Source organism: Rhea pennata, chromosome 17, assembly GCF_028389875.1.
Source record: "Rhea pennata isolate bPtePen1 chromosome 17, bPtePen1.pri, whole genome shotgun sequence".
In the NCBI taxonomy this organism is placed as follows: Eukaryota; Metazoa; Chordata; class Aves; order Rheiformes; family Rheidae; genus Rhea; species Rhea pennata.
In genome coordinates this window covers 6,694,376-6,718,449 of record NC_084679.1, presented here as the reverse complement: position 1 = coordinate 6,718,449, position 24,074 = coordinate 6,694,376, and the positions used below count along the sequence as shown (strand labels likewise).

At 41.2% G+C, this 24,074-nt stretch overlaps 1 protein-coding gene across 1 annotated transcript in view; it reads right to left on the bottom strand.

The window, feature by feature from the left end:
- Positions 1-13,122: 13,122 nt before the first annotated feature.
- ADGRD1 (adhesion G protein-coupled receptor D1) overlaps positions 13,123-24,074 on the bottom strand; it is a 161,667-nt gene continuing 150,715 nt past the window's right edge. Inside the window, exons 24-27 of the mRNA XM_062590274.1 lie at positions 20,710-20,836; positions 19,497-19,538; positions 16,518-16,610; positions 13,123-15,842 (exon numbers count right to left, since the gene is read on the bottom strand). Coding sequence (XP_062446258.1) covers positions 15,747-15,842; positions 16,518-16,610; positions 19,497-19,538; positions 20,710-20,836 — 358 coding nt within the window. The 3' untranslated portion in view covers positions 13,123-15,746. The remainder of the gene's footprint in view (positions 15,843-16,517; positions 16,611-19,496; positions 19,539-20,709; positions 20,837-24,074) is intronic.

Here is a 24,074-nt window from a genome sequence, read left to right as displayed (position 1 = left end):
TGTTCATTTTTTCCAAGAACCTTCAAGAGTTTGACCTAAATACGGCATATATGGGGGTTAACAATAATGTTTGAGTTTTCAAGCTAAGTTTGATAAGTGCCTTTCTATTTAATTGCATGTTTTAGAGAACATTTAGTCACTTACTCTATTTTCTCGTTTGCTAAGTGGCACAATGTATATTCTATTGTCATATTCCATTTCTGCAAGTATTGTGGTTTTTTGCTATTAGTCACTGACACAGTAGAACATAATGCCACCTGACCCATACGACTAAAAACGCTTTGTGAATGGCAAATTATGAATGTTTGTTTACAAACTTTTGGCAAGCTGTGCAGAGCAGTAGTCACTGTGAAGCAGTTAATCAAGATCAATGGCTCATCCAGTTCCAGAAAAAGTGAATTACATGATCTAAGTCCTACTGAAAGAGTTGGAAATCTTTCCATTGACTCCATTACACTTCCAATTAGAAGGCTTATCAACAAAAATGGGATAGTATTGAGTTATTTTTATTATTTGTAGCATATTATTAATATTTTTGCTCATCTTTGAGTAATGTCACAGGTAAGATACTTACCCAAAATGTCTTTACCCTCTCTATGTGCAAAATATTTCTATCTCAGAATTTCCAATACTGGAAACTGCCAGTCTAAATTATGGCACTCTATGGCAACCTATTTTTTTCTGTTTCACCTTCTTTTGTTGAACTGGAATAGAAGAATTCCAAGAAAATCAAAATTATTGATAATAATTCTAGTCAAGTTTAGGAGGATTTTTTTGGAGACAGATCTATTGATATATTTTATTCTATGGGGCATTTCTCCAATGAGATGCAATAACCTCAGCATGCTTGTAAGAACATTATCGTCAAAATTTCTAGAAATCTATAGATCATCCAGAAGAAACATAGTAGATTCAAGTTCCCCTGAAGTGGCAATTATTTAGCATTCTCATGTATCTGATCCTAATTTTGTGTAAGTGCTCATATAAAAATTATTGTTTTTAAACCTGCACTGCTCTACAAGAGTAGCATTGGATCTCTGCATTTCTTTGACTGTTCAAAATGAGTTAGGATAGAATAGCTTCTATCATTCCATTGTAGCTTTTTAATTGACTCCAATATTTTTGATATTGTCTCTAAAAAGCATTTTTTAGTTTATTTCTTTTTTTTTTTTCCCCACAAAATATTAAGTGGTCATTTCAGATCATCGTAGAAATTGAACACACCAGGCACAAGCTGCTAATGCAGTACTGAGGTGGAAGCAAACAAGACCTATCTCGTTTTATGTTGCATTTCCTGAAAACAAATGGAGTGGGAGGGTAAGTTAACCGGCATTTCACAGCAGCCAAATTACTCTTCACTCACGTATCAAATGCTCCTTCCTGAATACTTAATTGGCCAGTATGTTTTCTAATTAGACCACAATAGCCAGAGAAAGTGCTGTAAGAGTACTGAGTGCCCTTAGGTCCATGTAGCATTGAGATACATAAGCACTGAGAGATTTTTTTTTTTTTTTTAACCCCAGTATTATGTGATGTGCAACAGAATGAATTTTCAGAAGAAATATTGGCTTTTCCTCACAGGGATAAATGACCACATTCTCGCTCCATGTGAAATTAGCTTTAAGATGTCTCTGCCAGGCTCTTCTGAACAATAGTTGGCACCTCAGAAGCTTTCTTGTTGTTTGGCGCAATTTAGTCCACCTGGCCTTTCTCTCCAAGCCGTGAGACCTTCGGTACAGCACCTCCTGCCTGCAGGAGAGGGATCTCCCTGGGAGCGCGCTGGCCTGGTGCCTGCGCTCAGTCGCTCGGGCTGATGCCGCGTAGCGTGTCCAGGGGCTGCATGGTGTGGGCTGGACTCTGTCTTTAAAGCAGGTGTTCAGTGAAAAGGGTCTAGCAGCCTCTCTGGTGTCATCTCCTGCAATCAGCTGTGATGGGCTTTCAGGTGATGGGCTCACTCCTAAGAAAAGGTACTTCTGAGAGAAAAGCGTAAGGGTAGATTGGATGCACCACGTATGTTGCCAGAAGTCAGCAAGGAGCATGGAATAAACCTATCATCATCCAAATCAGTGCTCCTTTGGGTACCTACGCCGTCTGGTCTACACTGCTGTATTTTGCTGATTTCTGACATTTTGCTTTGGTTGTTTGTCAGCCTAAGACTAGTTTCTCTGAAAAAGCTGCAAATGCCTAAGTGCTGATAGCTTCCATAGGCATCATGATATTTCAAAGTCAGAATTGCTCTTCTAGATTTATGATTTGCAGCAAGAAAGACTTTCAGATTTTAAAAAATCTAATATTAGGACCAAAATAGCTCAGATTTTCAAATCTACAAGTTTAAATGTTTGTATTTATATACATACATTTACATATAGAGAGATCTAAAGAATAGCAGTGATCTGACTTACAGTTTGGAAACAGGAATTCAGCTGAAATCAACAACTGACGTTATATTAACTCCATAAAAAATGTAAAGTCTAATTTAAAAAAATCTAGCATCTTTTAACAGAAGTCAAGTGATTCTCTCATTTGTCTGGTCAGCTTCTATTGGGTTCATTACTTTTTCTTGATTAAATCTTTTCTAAAGATTTCTTCCTGTACAAGAGGCAGAGAGAGGCTAGTCACAAATCACTCCTTAGACAGACTCTGACAGCGACGTCTATATTCACTCATTCATGTTCAGCTGAATGCAAGCTCTTAATTCTCTTCCTTAACTGTAAGGGAAAAGGGGTATCAGAGGCAACAAATATCCTAAGGGCACAAGTTCTAAGAAGGGAAAATTCTATCGTATTATAGCTGGCAGTAATCAGAAAATTCGAAAAAATGTTGTAAGTTTATCATGAATAAATATAATAGGAACAAAATGGGAACCAGTGTAGTATTACTAGATATGTATGTTATTGCAATCAATTTTTCTTATAGAATTTAATTTTCTGCGGGAGAAGAAAAAGGCAACTTTTGCCCCTTCGGTGTATTTTTGTAAGAGGCGTCTGGAGTTGGCTGGCAGTGCTAGCTGCACTGCTTGAAAGGCACCTTTCTGTGGCCTTCGTTGGCCTGAGGAGCATGACTTGCATAGGAGCAGTAGCAATATCCTCTTCAAGATCAATAGATGCACAAACATTTTGATGCGGTTGGAGCTTCCAGGGAGAGACAGAGCTAGGTTTCATTTTTCCGGACGATACTGGTCTTATTTTGCAGCCTCAATAACAGCAAAGCACTTGTGCACGTACCTAACACTAAGCGCTTCACATAGCTCTATGTACTCGGATGCAACAAGTAACACGTGCGAGCAACTTGTTGACATGGGACCCCGGCACATTCCTTATTCCAGAATAGGCAGGTCTTTATTTTGCGTTGCTCTAGCATCTTAACTTCATTTAGATTCAGACGTGTGCTTGAAGAGGGGGGATGTGGCTGTGGCCTGGGCGGCGAGCTGGGCTGCGTGCGTTTGCTCCAGCATCGCAGGGTCCGAAGGGACGTCTGCTCTGCCCGGCGCTCGGAGTCAGGAGAGGGAGAAGGGCTGCAGCCTCCCCTCCTCAGGTCCTCTAGCAAACCTGTACCCCCGTAAAATTAAACATGTGCCAAGTGCAGAGCAGCCACTTCCCTTGCTTTGGCTTTCCAGATAGAAAGGAGGGGAAAAAAATTTCTTCCTTGCCTCAGCTGCCTTTCATCTGTTATTTTTCTCTTTTATCTACTTTTCCTCATAATGTTGATTGTAAATGCCACCTTTTCTGACAGAGAACTGGGCTGCTCTGAGCAAGATAATAAACAAGTATTTTTTTTCTCCTACTTTATATAAAAGAACATTTCTTATTCTATTTGCTTTGTTGCCAGCTCTTATCTGTAATTTGGATCATAAACCAGGACTGTCTTTTTCCAAAAACACTGAATAATATAATGGCTGGTAGATTATGGGGTATTTTTCAATTTTTTTATTTTGTTCTGAACTATTTTGATGTTTCAAAATAGTTTTTGAATCTATTCATACTGCATATAAAAAGTAGAAACAAAAGATTTTTTATCCTTCTCTTCATTTCTGACTGCTGTGTCTGGTCATTTTAGTGTTTTGTCTTTCCCTTCCTTATTAAAAATTAGAGAGGTCTTTTTTTTCAGTGACACCGGTGTGAGTCAAGCCCTGATCCAAACCTTACTGCAGTCAGCGTGAAAATTCTCTGTCATCTTCCATTGGTTTTGAATCAGGCCTGAAATCTTCCCGTGCAGTCAGAGCTTCAGGTGCTGCCTTGAGACTCTACTTAAGAAGAGCCTCCAGAAGAGGAGGCTCAAGTCTTTCTTCAAGCCTTGTGTTAGCAGGGCTTCGTCCAGAGAGCTGCTCTATGCCAAAGGTGGTGCTGGGGTCAGAAGAGAAGAGAGCCCCAAAATAGTAAGCAGGAAAAATAGACCTGAAGTGGGTGCCTGTCTATATCTGGCTCTAATTTTTGGAGAACTGTATGCTCACTTCCCCTCCAGGGCAACAGTTTCTTCTCTGCTTTCCCTTTTCCCAGCACAGGATAGTTTACTGTGCTGGCCTGAAACCTCCTGATGCCTGTTGAGGAGAAGTGAGCGAACTTCTGACTGAGATGCCATAGATCTCACTGCCTTCACCGTCCTGCAGCTCCATCGAGGCATTTCGGTCATGCTTAACTGTTATGCTCCTAGAGCACTGACTCTTAATACCTTGTAGTCTGGGGCCAAAGAGTGGACCTGGAGGACAACCACAAAACTGGGAAAGTCAAGTTCTCTACTAATAATTGAAGATAACTGAGTCCAGCCAGTGACAGGATGGAGAGTATTGCTGGCCTGGGGCAAGCTGCTAATTAAAAGGTGCTTTTCTTGTAGCTTGTTTCAGAGGAGCCCTGGGCCTTCAGTAAGGGGCCTTTTTATTTCTCTAGAATACCAATGAAATTATTAATAAGAAGATCAATTTTCAGTGCTGCTCCCAGTTTGGGTTGCCATGGAGACTGCTGACCAGCTGTTAAAGCAAGCCAGACCCAGGCAGCAGCCCCCAGATTCTCGCTGTTGTCTGAGCATGTTCTGTGGGTTGGATGAAAATACAGCAAATTACAGCTTTGCATATCTGAGGCAGAGTAAACCAGGATGTCACAAAGCTCGGGTCAAAATCGGTGGGTTTTGCCTTCAGGTGCATCCTTCCTTTGCTGTGCCCTTGCAGACTATCAGGTAGCAGGGAGAGGAATTAAGCCCAACAGCAGCTGCTAGAAACGCTCCAAGCAGAGCCTGATTCAATTTACAGACATAAAAGAGGGCCCAAATGAGGCCACAGTTGCTGCCGTTTTTGAACAATAAAGGGGAAAATCACCTTTATCTGGGGACTCGGCTTTCCTTGCCCAAGCCCCTTCTATCGCACCCCAGAAAAGCTTTGATAGACGTGACTCGTCTGTGCCGAAATGGCTCGGCAGCGGAGGGAGGTGTTCCCGGGCACAGGTACCTCGCTACAGTTCTGACTCTATTTTGGCCAAAAAGTGTGGTGGAACCATTTCAGGTTGGAAATTGTGGTATGAGAACAAACCCTTGGTCAAAATACTGATTGAGGGAAAAAGCTGGCATATTTTTAAAGGAAAGCAGCTCAGTAACTTTTTAAGCGGACTGTATTGCCTAGCCTCGAGGGTGGCAGGCAGCTGGACTCAGACCTGGCAGTTCTGTGCTTTTGCTTACAAAGTGCCTCAGAAGCTTCCAGGGCAAAGTACATTTTTTGCGATATAAATTGTTGTTGGAGAATTCCACCTTGGAGCAATTTTAATAAATTCAAACCAGCAGAAAGTAAATGTGTGCCCTGGCTCTTTCTGTATGGAAAAACTATATTCCTTAGAAACTGATACCTTCCAAGACCCAACATCCATCCTACACCAACTTCAAAATGTAAAACCGAGTAAGGCACTGACTGCTAAGGCAATACCAAGAGCTAGTACAGAAGGCAGCAGAAGAGCCAAAACAGCTCCTGCCTTCTCCTGGTGACTGAACCATCCACTCCCCACCTGAAAAACACCAAAAGGAACCAAGGACCTGGATCGAAGCCCCTTGACAGGAATGCAGAATTAGTTATTAGCCGATGGAGAGGGTAGCTAGGGACAGACCCTCAGCTGGTCTAAGTTGTCATAACTTAATTGAAGCCAATTCACAGCACTTCAGGATCTACTTCAAAGAGCCTTCTTAGTGCATCGAGAGGATGTTTTTCTGAAAGCTGTCGGCCAAGTAGTGATTTCTGTAAATGAATGTTTACGAATAAGCCACTTACTACCTGGGCTTTATTGATAGGCTCAAATTTCTTTTTATCGCATAAACTCCGTTTCCCCAGCCTGGCAGAGCAATGTCAGATGAATGTGGCAGATGTGAATGTTAAAGGAAAAGAGTAAAATGACTGTTTACAGTATCAGGTGCATGTACTGGTAAGAACAGGTAAGAAATGCCTGAGAAGGGGTTAAATTAACTGAAGAGGTAGAGGTATAGGAAGAGAAGTAACCAACTTGAAGGAATGAAGAGAGAACAAGATCTGTGAATAATTTGATTACCATAAACAGAGACCAGCTGTCTTGCACATCCTAGACAAATACAGTTCGACTTGTAATTAATTTTGTTGTATAAAACCCATCATCTGTAGGAACAAAAAGCAGAAGGCAGAAGCAGTGTTAGTACAACCTCTTCCTTGTGCCAGTCTCAAAATTAGTATTACAATAGCAGTCGTCCATGTGGGCTATGTAGGAAATAAATGCCTATAGTTTCTGTGACACATGTGACAGCAGGTTCACTCAGATGGATAATATCAGATAAGTGAAATACAAGAGCTTTGGGAGGAGTTACAAAAGTGGCCAAAATAGTACGTCAGTAAAGTTGTTAAGATACTATATGAGAGGTGCCTAGTTGTAGTCTGTACTTTGAAAATGAATCTTAATGTACAAATAAGTTAAATATGTAGAATTGGGGGGGAGGATTTAAATATGCTTATTTTTAAAAGTCATAAACTAAAAATCCAATTCAAACTGAAGATACAATCAGGATTTATAAAAACGTTACTTGCTAATAACAGTAGGATTAGAAATTTGCATTTCAAATTATTCAAAACCAAGAGTTAAGTGAAATTAGACCAAGGGACCGTAACCCTGGTCCAGCTCTCATGCTCTGCAGAAGTATCGTGCAGACCTAAGCACAATAATTAATATAGCTGTGGGGAACACTGAAGTAACACGAAACGCACAGCACATTTCAGCTTTTCTTTCTGCAAAGTTTCCTCATTCCCAAGCTGTAGAGCTGTTTGGTCCTCAGCAGCGCTCGCTCCTGGGGGTTGCTGAAACAGCTGTGGCTCAGCACGGCTTGCAGCTTCGCTGGCACAAGAGACTCGGCTTACAGACTTTATAGACTCTTCAGCTCACCCAGAGTCAGCAGTGGGGAGAACTTTATTAGGCTGGGAATATATCAAGGATGGAAATAAAATAGCTGTAGGAAGGTATGACACGGATGAGAGCATGTTTGTGCCTTATTCAGACAGGAGCAGATAGGTCTCAGTTACACAGAGGATGCATTACTGTGCTTTAGTATCCTTGCTATCGCCTATGAGGATTTTATTTCTTGCTGGCATGAGTAACTGGAGGGAATAAGAGAGTTTTTGGCCATGACAGCAGGTGATGGTCTCTGTTGCGATTTATGGGAATTCTTTATTTGACAGAACAGTAAAAAATCGCTTCTTTTGACCCTCCCTGCCCCATTTAAAGCACCTGTTCCTCTGAAGGTGGTGGGTTGGTGTGTGCTCCAACTCCTTACGACCTGGGGATCGCACAGCTTCTGTAGCAGCGCCGCACGTCTGATCAAAGCGTGAAGCTAGCGGCGTACGCCGTGGGCGAGCCTCCGGCTCCCATGCAGAGCTGTGTATTTTAATGGGAGGTATATTCTCACGGCGGTGTTTGCTCCGTCCCCCCGGCACGCAGTGCCTCCGGCGTGGGCCGGGGAAGGGCAGCGGTGTGCTCCGCCGCGACGGCCGGCGGTGATGCGAAGGGAGCTCGTGCCCGCCGCGCGTCTGCTCGCCTGGCCCGGGGCTTTGCTGCTTGCCTGCAATAGCCACAGGCCACGGCACTGCCGGAGAGAGACGCTTCTTGACCAAAGCCAGATCGTTGTGCTCAGGTTCCCACTGTGCTGGCAGTAAGGGAGCGTTTGAAGAAGTGTGTGCGAGTGCGTACGTTGCACATAAGTTCACAGAAGCAAATTGGGGTGTGTGGTCTGTGACCCAAACCGAGAGCAAGGCTGCAGCCCGCCTCGGCATTACCCGTCTTGCGTAGCTTTTTGTTCTTCTGGAGCTGAGCCTCGAAGCCCATACTTGCTCGGCTTGGGAAGTACAAAGTTTTCCCAAACTTAGTACACAGGGGCTGAATTTTGTATGAGGGTGCAGCTAGAGTTCAGCTGCTTTAAGCTTCCCAATGAACATTTCTCCTAGTGCCATTACCGGAGCTATTATCTGAAAAACAGCTCTATTAAGTGAAAAGCTGTGATGCATAGGAAGAAAGTTATCTGATGATTCTTTCCTTTGGAAATTATTGCACTGCTGTACGTCTTGTACATCCAGGAGCGACTGCATTTTTCTAGCAGAACGAACAATTAGATGCTCACAGGACCAGGTACATTCTCCTAACGGCCTGTCGCGGGGTGGAGGCGGGCGGCCGTCGGCCGCTGCGGGGGCATCGCCGGGGCGCTGGGCCGTGGGTTTGCCGGGGCCGCCTTGCACGCGGAGGCCGTAGTGTGACGTGACCTGCTTTGCAGTTGCTCTGCACGCAACGTGCCCAGCAAGCAGCCGGCGGAGGCGCACAGCCGCCGCTCGCGAGGGCGGTCGGCGCGGGACGCCTCGCGGGAGGGCTCGAGGAGAGGGCGCGCGGGCAAGCTGCCCAGGCAAACCCCAGAGCTGAGCCTTTTGGTGGAAAACTGTACAAAATAGGCAAACAAACTAAAGGACGTTTACTAACATATTTTTACAACATGCCTTGATAGCAGCTGAGTTTCAATGCATTCAACCTGCAATCTCAGAAATAATAAAATACTACACATTCGTTAAATTTAAAAATACATATTGACTTGGTATCTGTTCAAAACAATGCATAACAAAGCCCAAACTAGCCATATAATGTCCTGCAATTCCTTTACTGTAAAGCTAGGGAAATATTCATCCCAACAACAAGCCAGCACCAGGATGCTGCCAAATTAAATGCAATGCATTTCCATGATTAGAAAGCTTAGCTATGAATTTCAGTGGTGGACCATTGCCACAGGAAGTCAGTTCCAAATAAGAAAATTCATGGTTTCTGCAAATAACTAATAGAACTCAAGGTATATAAGAGACACACTGAAAAACACACTTTCTATCCCTTAATGTTAGTTGTTCTGATAAGATTGCACTGTGTCCTGCTCTTCATTTCTCTCCCTGAAAATTTTGAAAATCTGGGAGGAAGACCTCCTCCTATTAGGAAAGAAAGATAAATATCTGGAATATCTCTGAATGGTGAAGTTAATATGCAAATTCATAGTGTATTCTATCAGCTACACATCTGAGGCTTGAATGCACAATATTTAATTGAAATGAACAAAATTTAGCTTTGCTAACGGTGAAAAGGAGCCCACAGACAGGGATTTTTAATAATTATACTCTTCATTTCCACTGCAGAAAGCTGCCTGTGCAAACATTCACAGTGCTAAGCCTCATGGTTCCTGCAGCCTGAAGCCTCCTGCTCAGGCATCAGCAGAGAGTCTGAAAGAACCATGGGCCCGTGTGAGCACCAAGCTTTTCCCTTTTCCCTCCATAGGCCCATACACATGCACGCACGCGCTTTCTTCTCTGGAGACATTAAAATCTGACAAATTAGTGAGACGTGACTGAATGAGTGAGATGTGCTTGTGTTTGGCTGACCAGCAGTGCCAGAATGAAGCATGCTATTGTTACCGTAACGTAATTTTTAAGTTGATATATAGGGCCAAGATTTTTAATGTAATAATACATTTTAATGTAATTTACATTACATTAATTTACATTACATTTAATGTAATAATACATGTAATAATACCTTTGCTGTTTAACTTAAAGCTTTTTATGAGAGTAAAAGTTTGGGTTGTTTTTGTTGTGCCTTTTCCCCTAAAATATTCTGAGCACAAATGAAAGCCTAATTGACGGAGTTTTTCACTATGTTCCAAGTATTTTGAATTTTGTATGCATTATTTCACACTTATATGTAGAGATAAGCAAATGCTTCATTTGGAGAAAGCTTAAGTGCGATGCATGGACTGCCCGGATGAGCCTGCTGGTGCCTAATAACCACAGAAAAATAAAGCATAGAAAGAGAAAATTCCAGTTGCTTTTGCTGTAGGTAAATTAGGCAGCCTGCAACTACTCTGCTGGGATTTACCTTTGGCAAATTAGCAGCTGGTCAAGGGAGCTGTTTGGTAAAGATGTGCTGAACAGTGCATAAAAGCCGTCCTTATGGCTCTATCTGTGTCGTATGTAAGCAGCCAGTGAATATGCTGATGTCAGTGGTACACTTAGTATTGTAATCATCCTTGACAAGATGAAATATGATCTTTGAATTCCAATAACATATGATATTATTGAGCAAGAAAATTGTGTGAACAAGAGCAATTATAGCAATAACTATCCATGACAAAGACTACACTGAGTCATCCAAGCATAACCTAGATAAAATGAAAATATTTTAAAGGCAAACACGGTGTAAACCAATGCCAAAATTATCTAATTTATTATTCTGTCATGAATGATAAAAGTTGAATAAAAAAACCTGCATTTCACAGAATGGGGAGAATGCATTCTTTTACATATTCATTGCTTTGTGATTTGGGTGGTTACAAAAGGAGGAAAGTTTCTTGATAATAGCTATTGAAAGATGATGAAACAGCCCTCTCATCTAAATTCCAGTCTTTAATTTTTCAGTTTATAATTGCTTTGCTAATTCTTCATCACATAATTCCCCTCCCATTTAACTTCCCATCACTGTATGCACAGCTATGCAATGCAGAGGAGGCAGTGGGCAACCTATTAATCGTAACAGAACTAGGTCTAACCTTGAAAACATTATCACAGTGCAATAGCATAGATGGCAAACAAGCTCTTGGGGCTGTTTATGCTTTGAGAGGTAACATTTTTGGACATATATTATCATTTTAAGATAATCTTTACTAGGACTTCACCTCTGAGTACAACATGCAAAAGGACAGCAGGGTGAAAATCCTAATTTTTGTGCATTTAACCCCCCCAGGCCAATTTTACATTTTGTGACCCATTGCCCTGTTATGTTGGGGGGAACAAATCCTCGAGGCAAAGCTTGGGTGTCTGAGCTGCTGCAGTGAGGCATGGCCCTTGGGCTGTTTTTCTGCACTAGCTGTGTGAAACGTTAGCAAAGATCTCTCCATGAGAAGGAGCCCAAGTTGGCTGTCCTGAAGGGGCCGAAGTGTCCTGCCCATTTAGTGACTTGGTGGCATCACGAGAGTCAATCCCTGCTTTTGCTCTGGGGCACTACGTGCGGCGGGATGGCCCGAGATCCCTGCTTCGTGCACGTGGGTGCTCCCGGGGCTGCCTTGGCTGGTAGGCAAGGAGAAAGGAGGGAGAACCCATAGGCAGAAGCAGTGGTTGGGGAGGAAGAAGGCGCGAGTTAGAGGCCCTGTCGTACAGCTTTTCTCCTCAGCACTGCAGCCAGCAAGAGGAGGAAGAACCAGGACGACTGCGGAGCCTTCCTCGTCATGAAAACCGCTCTGCTGGTCAGCCGGGAGCCTCAGAGCGCTTTATAAAAAAGGACAGGATCGTTAGCCTTATTTTGGGGAGAAATAAGGGGGAAGTTGGAGGGGAAGCATGTAGAAGGGGAAAGCTGCTTGCTGAAAGTCACGCAGCGGAAGACGAGCAGGGCAATGAGAAAAGCCCGGCTTTCCTGGAAGGAGCTGTCCTGCTGGCCCTGTCCATGCGCCCGAGCCCGCGCCCGAGCCCGAGCGGGTTGCTGGAATAGCTGGGTTACAGAAATAATCCACAGCAGCTGCTTCAGCAAACGGGCTGCTTTCTTATAGGGGAGGCAGTGACTTCCCTCAGGATATTCTGTGGGTGTAAATGTTATATAAAAATATTATTTGCACATTATCTGGGCCGCACTAGGCCACGTAAGGCAAATATTCAATAGGATTTCTAATACAGGTAAAAAATCTGCTTGCTTAAGCACAACATTAGTATTCACAGGAAGCCATAACTTCCCTAATGTTGTTCATAACCCATGTCAAAATAATGCAAACAAATACAAGCCCTTTTAGGAAATTAGGATTTCTTATTTATTTGGAGGGGAAACAATGAAACTAAATTACTTTACTGCTTACTAGCAAAGTCATTCTTGCTACATTATCTATTTTAAAACTCGCATCTCATTCAATTAAGATTTCATACTGTTGACAAAATGATGCTGTCCTGAAAAAATATTGCAAAAGCTGTTATATACAAGCCCATAAATAAACTGAAATACTTTCAGACTTCAAAAGACTGAGGACAGGAAGAGACTATTTAAAGATTCATTTGAGCATTTCTTATTCAGTACACTTACTGCATTCAGTAACAACAACATACATTGAATCAAACAAAAAGAACAGGCTTAGATGGAAATGGGAAATGTTTTTCTCATTTGTGTTTTTACTAGTTTATCCAAAACAGAAGAAATCCCATCCCTAAACTAATATCATAAATACAGTGTTCTAACTGCTAACCCCATGTGACATAAACAAGATATATTGTTTCATTACAAGTAGTGTTCAAAAGTTAAAGCAGGGGTTGCAGGTTATTCACTGGAGGAAATGCTGTCGTACCCGCAGTGAATCTCAGTAGATACAGGATAATAAATGCTCCCTCAACATATAATACATCTATGTCACATTCTTAAGTATAAAACCCAAAGCATTGTCATTATTTTTGGTGATCAATTTTAAAATATGGTACACCTGGATGAAAAACAGATTTAACCCTTCACACTGGCTACTGTCACTTGAATGTCCTGTGTTATTTCCAAATGGACCTTGGGCAGTAACATGTGCGACAGATATACAGTCAGCAAGGAGGAGATGCATACAGTGAGCATGGCAGAGAGGAATATACTTAAAAAATAAGATTAAAAACAGCTTTTATTTCCTCTGGTTCATTCACAGAACTGTTCATGCTACAACATAATGATTATAAGAGAAGTTATCAAAGAGGGTTTAAAGCTACATGCATGGTCACAGTGATTTAAAACAAAATGTGCTCCAGTATCAAAAACTATGCTTAAATATGTTGTCTGCACACAATACAGATGCTTTGAACTCTGTTATCACAGTACTGTTCTGTATGTCTGCCTCCATACAGTCTGAGGGCTCCTTCTCCTGTATCTTTTGGGAAAAAAAAAAAAAAAAAAAAAAAAAAAAAAAACTTGGGCTAAGAAAAGCAGATATGTTTGCACAGCTGTAAGATGTTCAATGTTCAAAGGGCTAGAAAAAAAGCCATACATAAAAGTCAAAAGAAAGACATAGACACTTAGATATTTAGCTTTTACTGACCCTCCTTTTATGGTTAGCCGTCAACAGCTTAAGAGTTGTTTAGCAAGGTAGGAAACACAAGTTTAGAAGCATATATATTGCATGAATGACACACAATGTGTCACATTCTGCCCTGTTATTAGCTGCATAAATTCAGCATGTATCTGGGGAAACTAAGTTAATTTTTGTAAAATGTTTCAATTTCTATTCACCAATAGACTTGAGTGACCTGTGGATTTTTCAGTTTGTTCTCCATATGACAAATCTTTGCCAGGTGAGGGAGATGGAAAAGCTTGGTCCAAACTGAAACAATTACTTTTTGTTTTTTTTTTCCTTGTGAAAGAAACATCAGAGAACTTGCTTTGTATCGATCAGAAATGAAACACATTGATGTTTTCTGAACTTTCAACTCCACTTCCTTTGAATGAAACACTTCACTAAATTCAATCCTAATACCTACTGTTCCCTAAACCTCAAACTTTTTTTTTTTCCTCTTTCAAATTTACTATCCAATGAGCAATTTTTACCATGTGTATTAGGGAGCAGATAGCTTTTGTCTTGGAAATCAATAGCAGATGTCTTGCTAGATTGACTGGGAATCAGAGGTGGTCCAAGCTGTTGAAGATACAAGCCTTAAATTAAGAAAATAACTCTTGGAGAGGTTGGGGGTAGGAGGGAGTGAAGACTTGCTTATCTCCTTCTTTGTTGTGATATTTTTGTACTAGGAAAGTACACTTTCCTAGTATACTTGAAAGCCAATATAATTACCTTGGTAATTCCTGCGAACCAGAACACCAGGTGCCTTAGAGAAACTGTGACTGCACATAAGGAACACCTGGGAATAAGGAGACAAGGCTGCAAAGCCCTTCTCCTAAGGTGGCTTCATCTTGGGAAATGGTTCCTGGGGACTCCTGCTGTGGAGTACATCTCAGAGCAAGGTATGCGTGTAGGGGCTCTGACCACCTCTGGGGCTTGTAGTCTACTTTTTCCTCTCCCCAGCTGAATAGGTGCAGCATTGGTGTGGCTGAGATTTCACCCCCTTGTGCTCCAAACATCCCTTTTGAGAACCTAGAAAACATTGGTCAAAAGAAAAATTACAATATTTTCTACTTCACAGCAGTGCTAAAGCAGAAGCTATTAAGTGCCGAGCAGAGTTTAAAACCACAAAAGACTCAGAAGAGACCTATTTAAAAGATGTCTGTAGGTGATAATACATAGACTTATTTGTAATCTGGCTGTCTTCACAGTATATTGCTGCATTACGGTTTTGCGTTTGGAATTCAGTGTCTCAATCTGACTGGTAAAAGGAGAAAGATAAGTCACAGTGCCAGGTTTTGATTTCCAAAAGCCAGGGAGCCGTTGTGAAATGCGCTTGATGGACAGTTGTTGATTGCATCCAAAAGCTTCAGGCAAAGCAATACAAATGCTTTGCACCGTGATATGACAGCAGACGCACCTCGGTGACAGAAATGCTGCGGACTGCTGGAGGACAACCCTAGCCATTTCTCTCTCTTATAGATAGAATGTAAAGAGGAATATCTAAAATACAGGCCATGTATATGACTAGTGTGTGTTACAGGTACTGTTTATGTGCAGAGACATATGTATATTAGCTTTGCTATTTCCGTACCCATACTGGGAGCTGAATAGCTGGAACCTGCTTCTTCCTCAAGTTCTGGCTTCCTTGGGGTATTTAAATTAATCACCTGTTGACTCTGTGTATTCAGAATAAATTTCACTTGGGTAATTGGATTCTGTAAGGTATTAAACAGTGCACAGCATGACCAGAGTAGCTCCATTACAGCATCACAGTGGGAAGCATTTCATTTCAGAGCATAAAAGTCCATCTTTCCCAAGGTATGTTGCCTTTCCTTGGTTCTGGGAGCTGGGAATGATTCAGATAGCAGTAAGTCCTTTTAAATACCTAGTGTTTTCATCATGGCTGACAAAATCATCCAGTGTATATTTTTGTTAGTTGTTTTTACAGATATTGCTAATAGCAAAGTGGTAGATTGCGCTACAGTTTTGAAGGCAAGCAGAGGAGGACTATTTACTCAATAAAACAAGATGCCAATTTCCAATTTATTAGGCAGTGATTAAAAGAGCACTTTTTCTACTGGTATTAACAGTGAGAAAATACTGGTGGACACTGTGTCAGAAGTCCTGAATGAATGGCTTGATTTTTTTTTTTCTTCACTGAGAAGCTGGTATCACTGTCAGACTGCTGATAAATCAATGCGATTAGCTGAATTGGTGCTCTTATCCCAGGTGTTCAGCTTCGTGGGGCTTGTGGCTGGCCTGTTCCCAGTCATCTAGAAGACAAAATAATATTGGAAGTAGATTGATTTGTTTTGCTAAACTGCTCTTATCTGGAGTCAATAGATGCTTTCAAGCTTTTATTTCAATTACAGCATTGTCAGTCTTGAGAGCATATGCCATAAAGGACTTTTAACAGTTATTGCCAGGTTCTAAGGTGATTGGCAGTGATTGCTTAATAATATCTATCAATTCAGAAGTCTGGTTCTTTGTAAGAACAAATGTATTTTGCCTCAAGAAAATTTAAGGATAGCTAGGAAAACATATGATGCGTGCATGTGTTGATTTATTTAAGAGTTTATTCTTCAAACTTAAATGTAAAAGCACTCTGTCAAAAAGCCATAATCATCATACAAAGGTATTACCAAAATACTGCTTGAATACATAATATGATGTGCACTACAACCGATGAGAAAAGTCTCAGTGAGCTATACTCCAGAGCTGGTAAAGCTTGCTTAACTTTAATTGATGATTTACTAGAAAGTAGAATTTAGCCCTTTGCTTTCTAAGCAAATGTTGTGACTGGGACGTAGTGCTTGCTGATTCCGCCTGACTGCACAGTCGTGGCAGGTTAGGTACTACGCGATACCCACGTGCCTCCCTGTGTCCTGCTCGTCCCAACTGGATTTCACGTAGAAAATTTGTACGATGTGGGGGAAGGGATTACTTACAATGTCTGAATTGAAGGGCTTCACGTTCACATTACGAATTGAACTACTGGTGAGGGACCAGACCTTGGTTTTGTGCTTAAAGGCAGCTCTAACCTTAGGAAAAAAATATGAAACCAAATAGAAGATTATCTTTCAGTAAAGCTGTATTTTGTCAGGTTCAGTCTTGAGTCATTTCCTTATTATCATACTTCCACATTAGCATTACTGTACCAAAAACAACAAGCAAAAACCTCTATATTTGTTTTTATATTTATGATTTGAAATTGTAACTTCACTTTTCAAGTAACATACATTAAATACAAAGCATTTTACAAGCTCACTCCTGTCTCATTTCACTGGCGGTATATTCATGTTATCTGGGTTATCCCATCCTCTTAGATGTCCAAGCTGTGACTGTATTACCTTTCCTCTTGTTTAAAAATAAATAAATAAAATTATAAGCAGAAAGCAAACCCGCAGGGTATATATGCTTGTATCTCCAGTGTGTGCAGTCCTGTTCTGAAAGACTCTCAGCAGCTCCCTAGGACACTTTAACTCTCTTTTGTGTTTTAAACCAAATATACAGCCTAAGATGACCACGAGCTTCCCCCCATTCAGGAAGGTTCTTCCCTGCAGCTCATGCAGTTTTAACGGTGCCTGTCTGCCTTGAGGAGGTGAGGCAGCTGCCAGCCTTTTGGGAAATGAAATTGTATAGAAGATGATGGATGAAATTCTCTATAGATGTAGGTAAGATTCTGCACCATGGAAAAAATAGTCTACTGCATAAACAAAGTTTGGTAAGGAGAGAATAGGGGGTTTAGCAATCGGTATTGCTAGTTTAACAGTGGTTCATCAGTGTTGTGGATTTTGTCAGGAGGAGCGTAGGCTGCAAAATACCCAAAGTAATCCTTTCTCCCTCTTCTACAATGGCCAGGCCTCAGCTACGATACGGTGCCCGGCATCCCAAGGAAAACATGGGCTATTTGGAGACAACCCTGAAAAGACTGAGGAGGATTACAGGTTGATACAGCACAAGTTATGAGAAGCTTGGGTCCTTTAATCTAAGGAGGAGCCTGAGGGAAGATAGGATAAGTCTTCCCTCTTCTGCAGGAAGAAACGGAATTACCTGCTTTTTATATATATATGTGTGAGTGTGTGTATGCATGCATACATGTATATAACATATGGTGGCTAAAACAAGAAATAGCGAGTCCAAACTGTAGCAAGAAGGATTAAAACAAGGAAGCTGCTAGGAAAGACGGGATTAGGGCTAGTTAGGCACTGAGATAAGCTGCGTGGAGAAGCTAAGGGGCTTCCTTTGCCGGGGTGACTGGGGTATGTCGCACCACGCCGGGGTGGGTGCCCTCCCACGTCTGTCAGCCTTGTCTTCCTGTGGTCCTTTATAGTGCTGAGATATTTCTTGTCCAGGAACACTGAGAATAAAACTGTGTTTTCCCCAGCTACTTGGACATATCTATGGATTTTTCTTTATAGCAAAGGTTTAGCTCAAGGAGTGTCTTAAATTTGCATGCATAGCGTACAATGGAGTCTATATGAGCTGCTCTTCAAAGGTGACTGTTCACATTAGCTATATATGAACTGTTTGACAAGGATTCAAAATCTGAAAAACTTATCAATTTCATTTCTCATTAGGTTTGTGGAAAAATGGCAGAAATTCAAGTATTTGTATTTGCTGTTAGACTAAGATGCTTGACAGAAAGGAGGAGGAGCCTGGAGAAAAATAAAATAAAGAACTGTCTTTCTTCCTTAAATTTAACCTGCCTGCGTAGCTTTAGCTGATTCCAGTAAAGTTCAAGAATTTTACTCACTCTGGACTCAGTGCAGTAAAGATCCAGTCAATACCCTAAGACTCGATAGCTTAGCAAACTTTAACAAATTGCAGCTGATTAATGAAAAGACTGTCATGAGTGATCCTCCACATAGAGCCAGAGTGCTTCTGAAGCATAGGGAGAAGTAGCAGGTTATGGAGCAGAGCTATTTAGTAGCTTATATAAGGAAAAGACCTGGGAAAATTAAGGTATATGGATATTGGCTGATCAGTGCCCCCTTGTCAGCATGCTGGAAACAGCTTTCTTTACAAAGTTTTATCTTTGTACTTTGTGGGCGTTTTCTACCCTGCCGTGGGAGGAGAGGGTGCTGCCAGCTCGGGGCCCGGCAGAGGTGGTCCCCACAGGGCCTGCGTACAGGGGCCAGGCTTTGGCTTTACCCCAGCTGGTCTGAAAGACAAGGCTTAATGGGCAGAGATTCCTCTTGCTGCATTGTGAGAACCTTCCTTTCCCGCCAAGAAAAATACCTGGAATATGTTCTACTCTGTTTGGTTTCCCATTAAGAAATGCATGAGCAATCTCCAAAAGTATGTTTTACTGAGATTAATATTTATTTTCCTCTCTGGAACTCCAGATATAATAAAGGCAGAGGCCCACCAACAGGGACTGCCAGAGCAAGTCCTCCTGCCCCAATTTAAACTTTCTCACTTAGCAGCGTAGTCCACACCCCGCTAGGCTCGCTCCGTGCCGGGAGAGTCCTTCTGTTCCTGTCCCATCTGTTCCTGTGCCCCTGCCGCACACCCCAAATTCTCTCTCATATAAAATAAATGACAGGCATGGATCAAAATGCTATACATTGAAAAAAAAAATGTCATTATTGAAAGAAAAATAAGGTCAGTGATGCAACAGGCAGTGACAGTGGGGAAAAGCCATTTTTTTGTTTTCTACTCTTGAGTTTGGCATTGCTCCCACCATCTGTATGAACTGCAGAGACATCTACATAGAAATAGCGTACGTTACTGAGCAACTGGGACTGAGGAATAACGATAACTCACAAAGCAGCGGCATTAAACAGTGATTACTTAAAAATACCAAACATCATTTCAAATGAATTTACTGAACTTGCACTGTTGCAAAAAGGCTCAAGTCCTACTTCTACTACTGCTACTACAAAAAAAAATCTCATTTAAGGTATTTATTGAGGAAAACATACCTCTGAATTCAGAAGACAGTGAAACAGGAAGATGAAAAATCCCTGAAAACAGATAAGAGAGAAGGATAAAGTCTGAATTTCATACAGTATTGTACAAAGCAGGCATCAAGTAGATGGAGATCTATAAACAAGGAGTGGTCCAGATTCTGCCCCAAGTTAAAAAGGAGAATCTTACAGGTTGCTACGAGGCTTGCCTGGACCTTCTCCCGTGAAGCAGCACACCCAAACTTTGTATTGCAGGTGTTCTATTTTCATTAGTTATAGGGAAACATTCTGTCTGTGTTTGCAAAGATAACACTGGGGGAAATGCTCTTTGGGAAACATTGCATCAATACGTTTCATGTTAAAAAACAGGTATTGCCATTAGGAAAACTTTCACAACAGACATTTGCTTTCTTTGTACTTTTTTGTTCAATGGAAAGCAAAAAGGCTTTCCCAAAATAATTTTATTGGGCCTGACAGGCAAACTATTTTGATGTGGGGTTTTTTTTGGCAGGAGGACGCGGGATGAAAATTGAAACCCGGAGAACTCTACTCTTTCTGGGACTATAGTGGTATTTATTTCTGAGCTTGTTCTGTTGAATAAGCAATTCACAAGAATTCATTTTTCTTCTTCTTTGTATTATAATGTTTTCCTGAGAAATGCTTGCAACTTTAGATTTATGCCTCTAATCAAGCCGCTGCTAAAAGCTAAGCAGATGCTTATGTTCTTTCTCAAACAGAGCTATTTTCTTGGATTGGTGTCTTCACAAGGGTCTAATTGCCTTCGTGCAAGACTCGTGCTGATTTCTGCAAAATGCAGTATCCCTCCCCTTCTATTCCTTACACTGCCCCGATCCCCAAAACTTTTGTTTGCTTCCACTTAGCCTCAGTACTGAAGCCTCAAACTGACACTGGAAAATTGTTCAGGTATCCCCAAAGAAGAAGGTAGCCTTTGGTACCTGGTGCTGGAAGAATGAATTTCACTTCTTGAGCTCATTGTCTCATTCATTTAATTATTGCTACTGAAAGCACTAAGGAGTGGAATGAAAGCTCTGCTCAAGCAGAGACGAAACAACTGGCAGCTCTGTACTGTCAGCACAGACTTAAAAGACTCAGGAAGGGACATGGGAAAAATCCAATAAATATGAGCTTGTGGAAGCATTTCTAACGATCCATTTGTTGGATCTCAGCAGCAGTTTGGCAGCCATATACTTTCACACCAGGTACTTACTTGTAATGAATTGAATATAGCAAACATATACTGAAATACTAATGCGTGGTCATTGACAGTTAGAACGCCAAAGATCCACGAGCTTCCCAGGATTGGTAACAACACAGCAACTGCTTTGGCGGTTAGTCTGAAAGAGAAATCAGAGACAGGAAATGTGAAAAAAATGGACAAACTTCGGGCAACGTAGTTTCCTTATCAATTATTTCCTCAAGTCAGGGGATGGTATGCATATAAGTGTAAGCAGAAGGTTGGCAGAGAGAAATGGTGGCTTAACTGTAATAGAATAAGTCAGTGATGAAATTATTTGGTATTTATGGGGAAGTCTTTAAATTGCTTAATTCTCATCTGTAAAAATGGGGATAACAATGGAATTTGCTATCCAGTGAGTTAACTGTGGATTGAGACAGTCAGTAACCAAGGTGGGGAGGGAGAAGCAGGAGAGGTGATCATATAACTACAGTAGCTATGTCTTAAGCTGGTACTGAAGTGTAATCATTTCATCAGTAAAATATAAAAATAATCTGAGTGTAGAAAGTAGAGAGCAGAAACTGAGAACAACGCAGTTGCGTGGAAAAACTAAAACCACTGGATAATGTAAGTGAAATACATTTGCTTAGTGCTACAGTTGGGCCAAAGCAATGTGGTATTTCTTTTCTAGAAAGTGACTTGGGATCTTTAATCATCACAAATGGGAAGAAACTTGGTTTACCCCTGTTGCCAAATGCAAAATCTCTGACCCCATAGTATTATTCTGCTACTGTTGTGCTTTGTTCAGACTTGATTCAGAGAAAAGTACGCCAATTTCTGAAATGACTTGTGTTTCTTGGAGGTCTCTCCTGACCTATGTTCACTGTGCTCAGCTTGCAGTACTGGCAGAATTTCAGTTAAAGGTGATAAGACAGCTGAAAAGCTAATAGCATTGAGAAAATCTTGTATTTGCCTTTGTGAGCTAAGTACAGGATGTTTGTTGTAGTAGAAGAATAAAAGAAATTGTAGTATTGTAGTAGGAAATTAAGCGATCATAGATTTTTCTACAACAATTGAATTCTGTGGATCAAATTCTATATAAATAGAAAAAAACAAATGCATTTCATTTAGAAAAATGGAGAGGTCAGAACTACATTTCCTCACCATCTCCATAGTTTTCTACATTAAAGACCCAAAGAACTATGAGCCTCTTGTAGAAGGTGCATTTCCTTCATCTGCAAAAGAAATTAAGGGCATCCGAACCTCAGAGAAAGCACACAGGACTCTGCAGAATAGTTACTGACAGTTCTTGGTCCATTTCCTGTTTTTATTAAAACGTTCTTAATAATCTCTTCTGCAACTGAATTATCAGTCAACCACTTTCTAGAGAGACAGGCAAGCTGACAAAACTCAACTCACAGATTATTGTTTATCTTACACAATTGTCGTCTTATGAAACTTTCAGGGAATCTTTTTTCTTACTGTCCCAAAAAATCTTATTTGTACTGATGAATTGTACTAAAGAATTGTATTTTCATGTGTGCATACACCCTGTAATGTTAACTGTAACAGTATTAGTCCTATAGAGTGTTTTTAGTGTAATCATAGGAAAAAATAATGAAGACAATATGATAACATTGTGGAAGTCCTTGGCACAAGATGTTTCAGAGGCGTAAAAAAGGATCCAGTAAATTCATGGAAGAGTTTCGCGATATACTGTTAAATGTGACAATCCAGGTGCAGGCACTTATGCGGAAAGTCCCTAATCTTTTGTGTACTGAAAGCTGGAAGCAGGTGTTTGGAGAAGAATAAATCTGCCTGACATTTTATAGTAAGGATCCTGGGACAGATAGATAGAGCACCAGTCCATTCAGTCTGATCTGCGATGGCGCTTCTTTTGTTCTTAGTCTAATCCATCTGTTTTTTGATTAAAACCATCAAATCTTCCACAGTTCAGTTTTTCCACATCAGTTTGACCTGATAAAGGCAGGTATAAGATAGAGCCAGGCCAGGTGACCAATAGGTACTGACCACGTTACTAAGTCATCACTCTCTCCTAGAAAATGGTCCTGGGCTATACATGTAACTCGCGTCAGACGACCAGAAGGTATTCGTGAAGCCTGTCCATTCAGTAACTGTTCACGGCTCCCCGAAAATCCCACAGGGCAGAACGCTCTTGCTGTCAAAACACTGCTGACTAGGTAGCCCAGAGTAACTTTGCCTGTCAACGCTGAGTAGATGTTGATGCTTTGCACACCTGGGCATCACGTTTTCTGTGACAGATTGCAAAGGGCAATTGCAGGACTCTTGTCCTCCTAGGCAGCCAAGAACAGCATTGGTGCAACAAGGCAGAAAGCAGAAGGAAGGAAGCTTTCTCATCTAGAGACATCCTGAATCTACAGGCGTGGTAGATCTAATCCCTATTACAGGGATTTTCTCAGAAACTCACTTCATTTTTTTTTTTTTTTTTTTTTTTTTTTTTTTTTTTTAGCAGGAAATCTGTACAAGAAACAAAGTTGTTCTAAGGAGACTAATGTCTTAATTGTGCCTTTTACCCCCTCATCTGGGTTAAAGTACAGGTACAGAAAAGAACTGCATGACAAGACATCATTATAATTATAGCAAGCATGAGACAAATGAGGTGGTTGTACAATATAATTCAACGAAAAAAAGAAAGTTTAATTAAATGCTTAGATCCAAGACATCATGTTCATTTCAATGACCTGAGGGCACAGTTCGTTATATCCTTGATTAAAAGTGTACGTTGAAATGTTGCATAGGCTTCAGGTTTATTGAAAAACCTGTGACAGGGAAGGAGGTCAGAGTCAGGGTTCTCCAACTCCCCATACTGATAAGTATCTTAATGTCCATGGCCATGAATACTTCTACACAATTCAATTTAACTCCACAAAGAAATTTTTCAGCCAGAATACGAAGAAATAAAGCTTGAGTTCTCTTATTGAGTTATAATATACACTTAAAAGAGTACAATTCTAGAGCCACTAAGTGATACAGATTTATTTTCATGAATCAAGGATGGTGGGTCTTTTTGGTTTTGTTCTCTTTCCTGCTAAGATTAGGGGAGTTGTTCACCTCAGCTGTAACGTAAGACACGTATTGCCGGGGAGCCGCCAGCAGAGCACGCCTTGCGATGCCATGCGTGCACAGGGACCTGCACAGAGCTCGCGTGGCTTCGGGAAGATGCCTCGGGGCAGCCTAGGGCAGGACGCACGGACCCGCCGCGGGTGCATCAGGTACTTTTGGTTTCTGTGATGGTCCAGACGTTCCCTCTAGCCTGATATGGTAGGTGATTGCTATGATGTCAAACAGTGTGTAAACGTGTGTAAAACCTGGAGGTTTGTAAAACCTCCTTTCCTCTGTCCCTCTTTTGTTCTTGT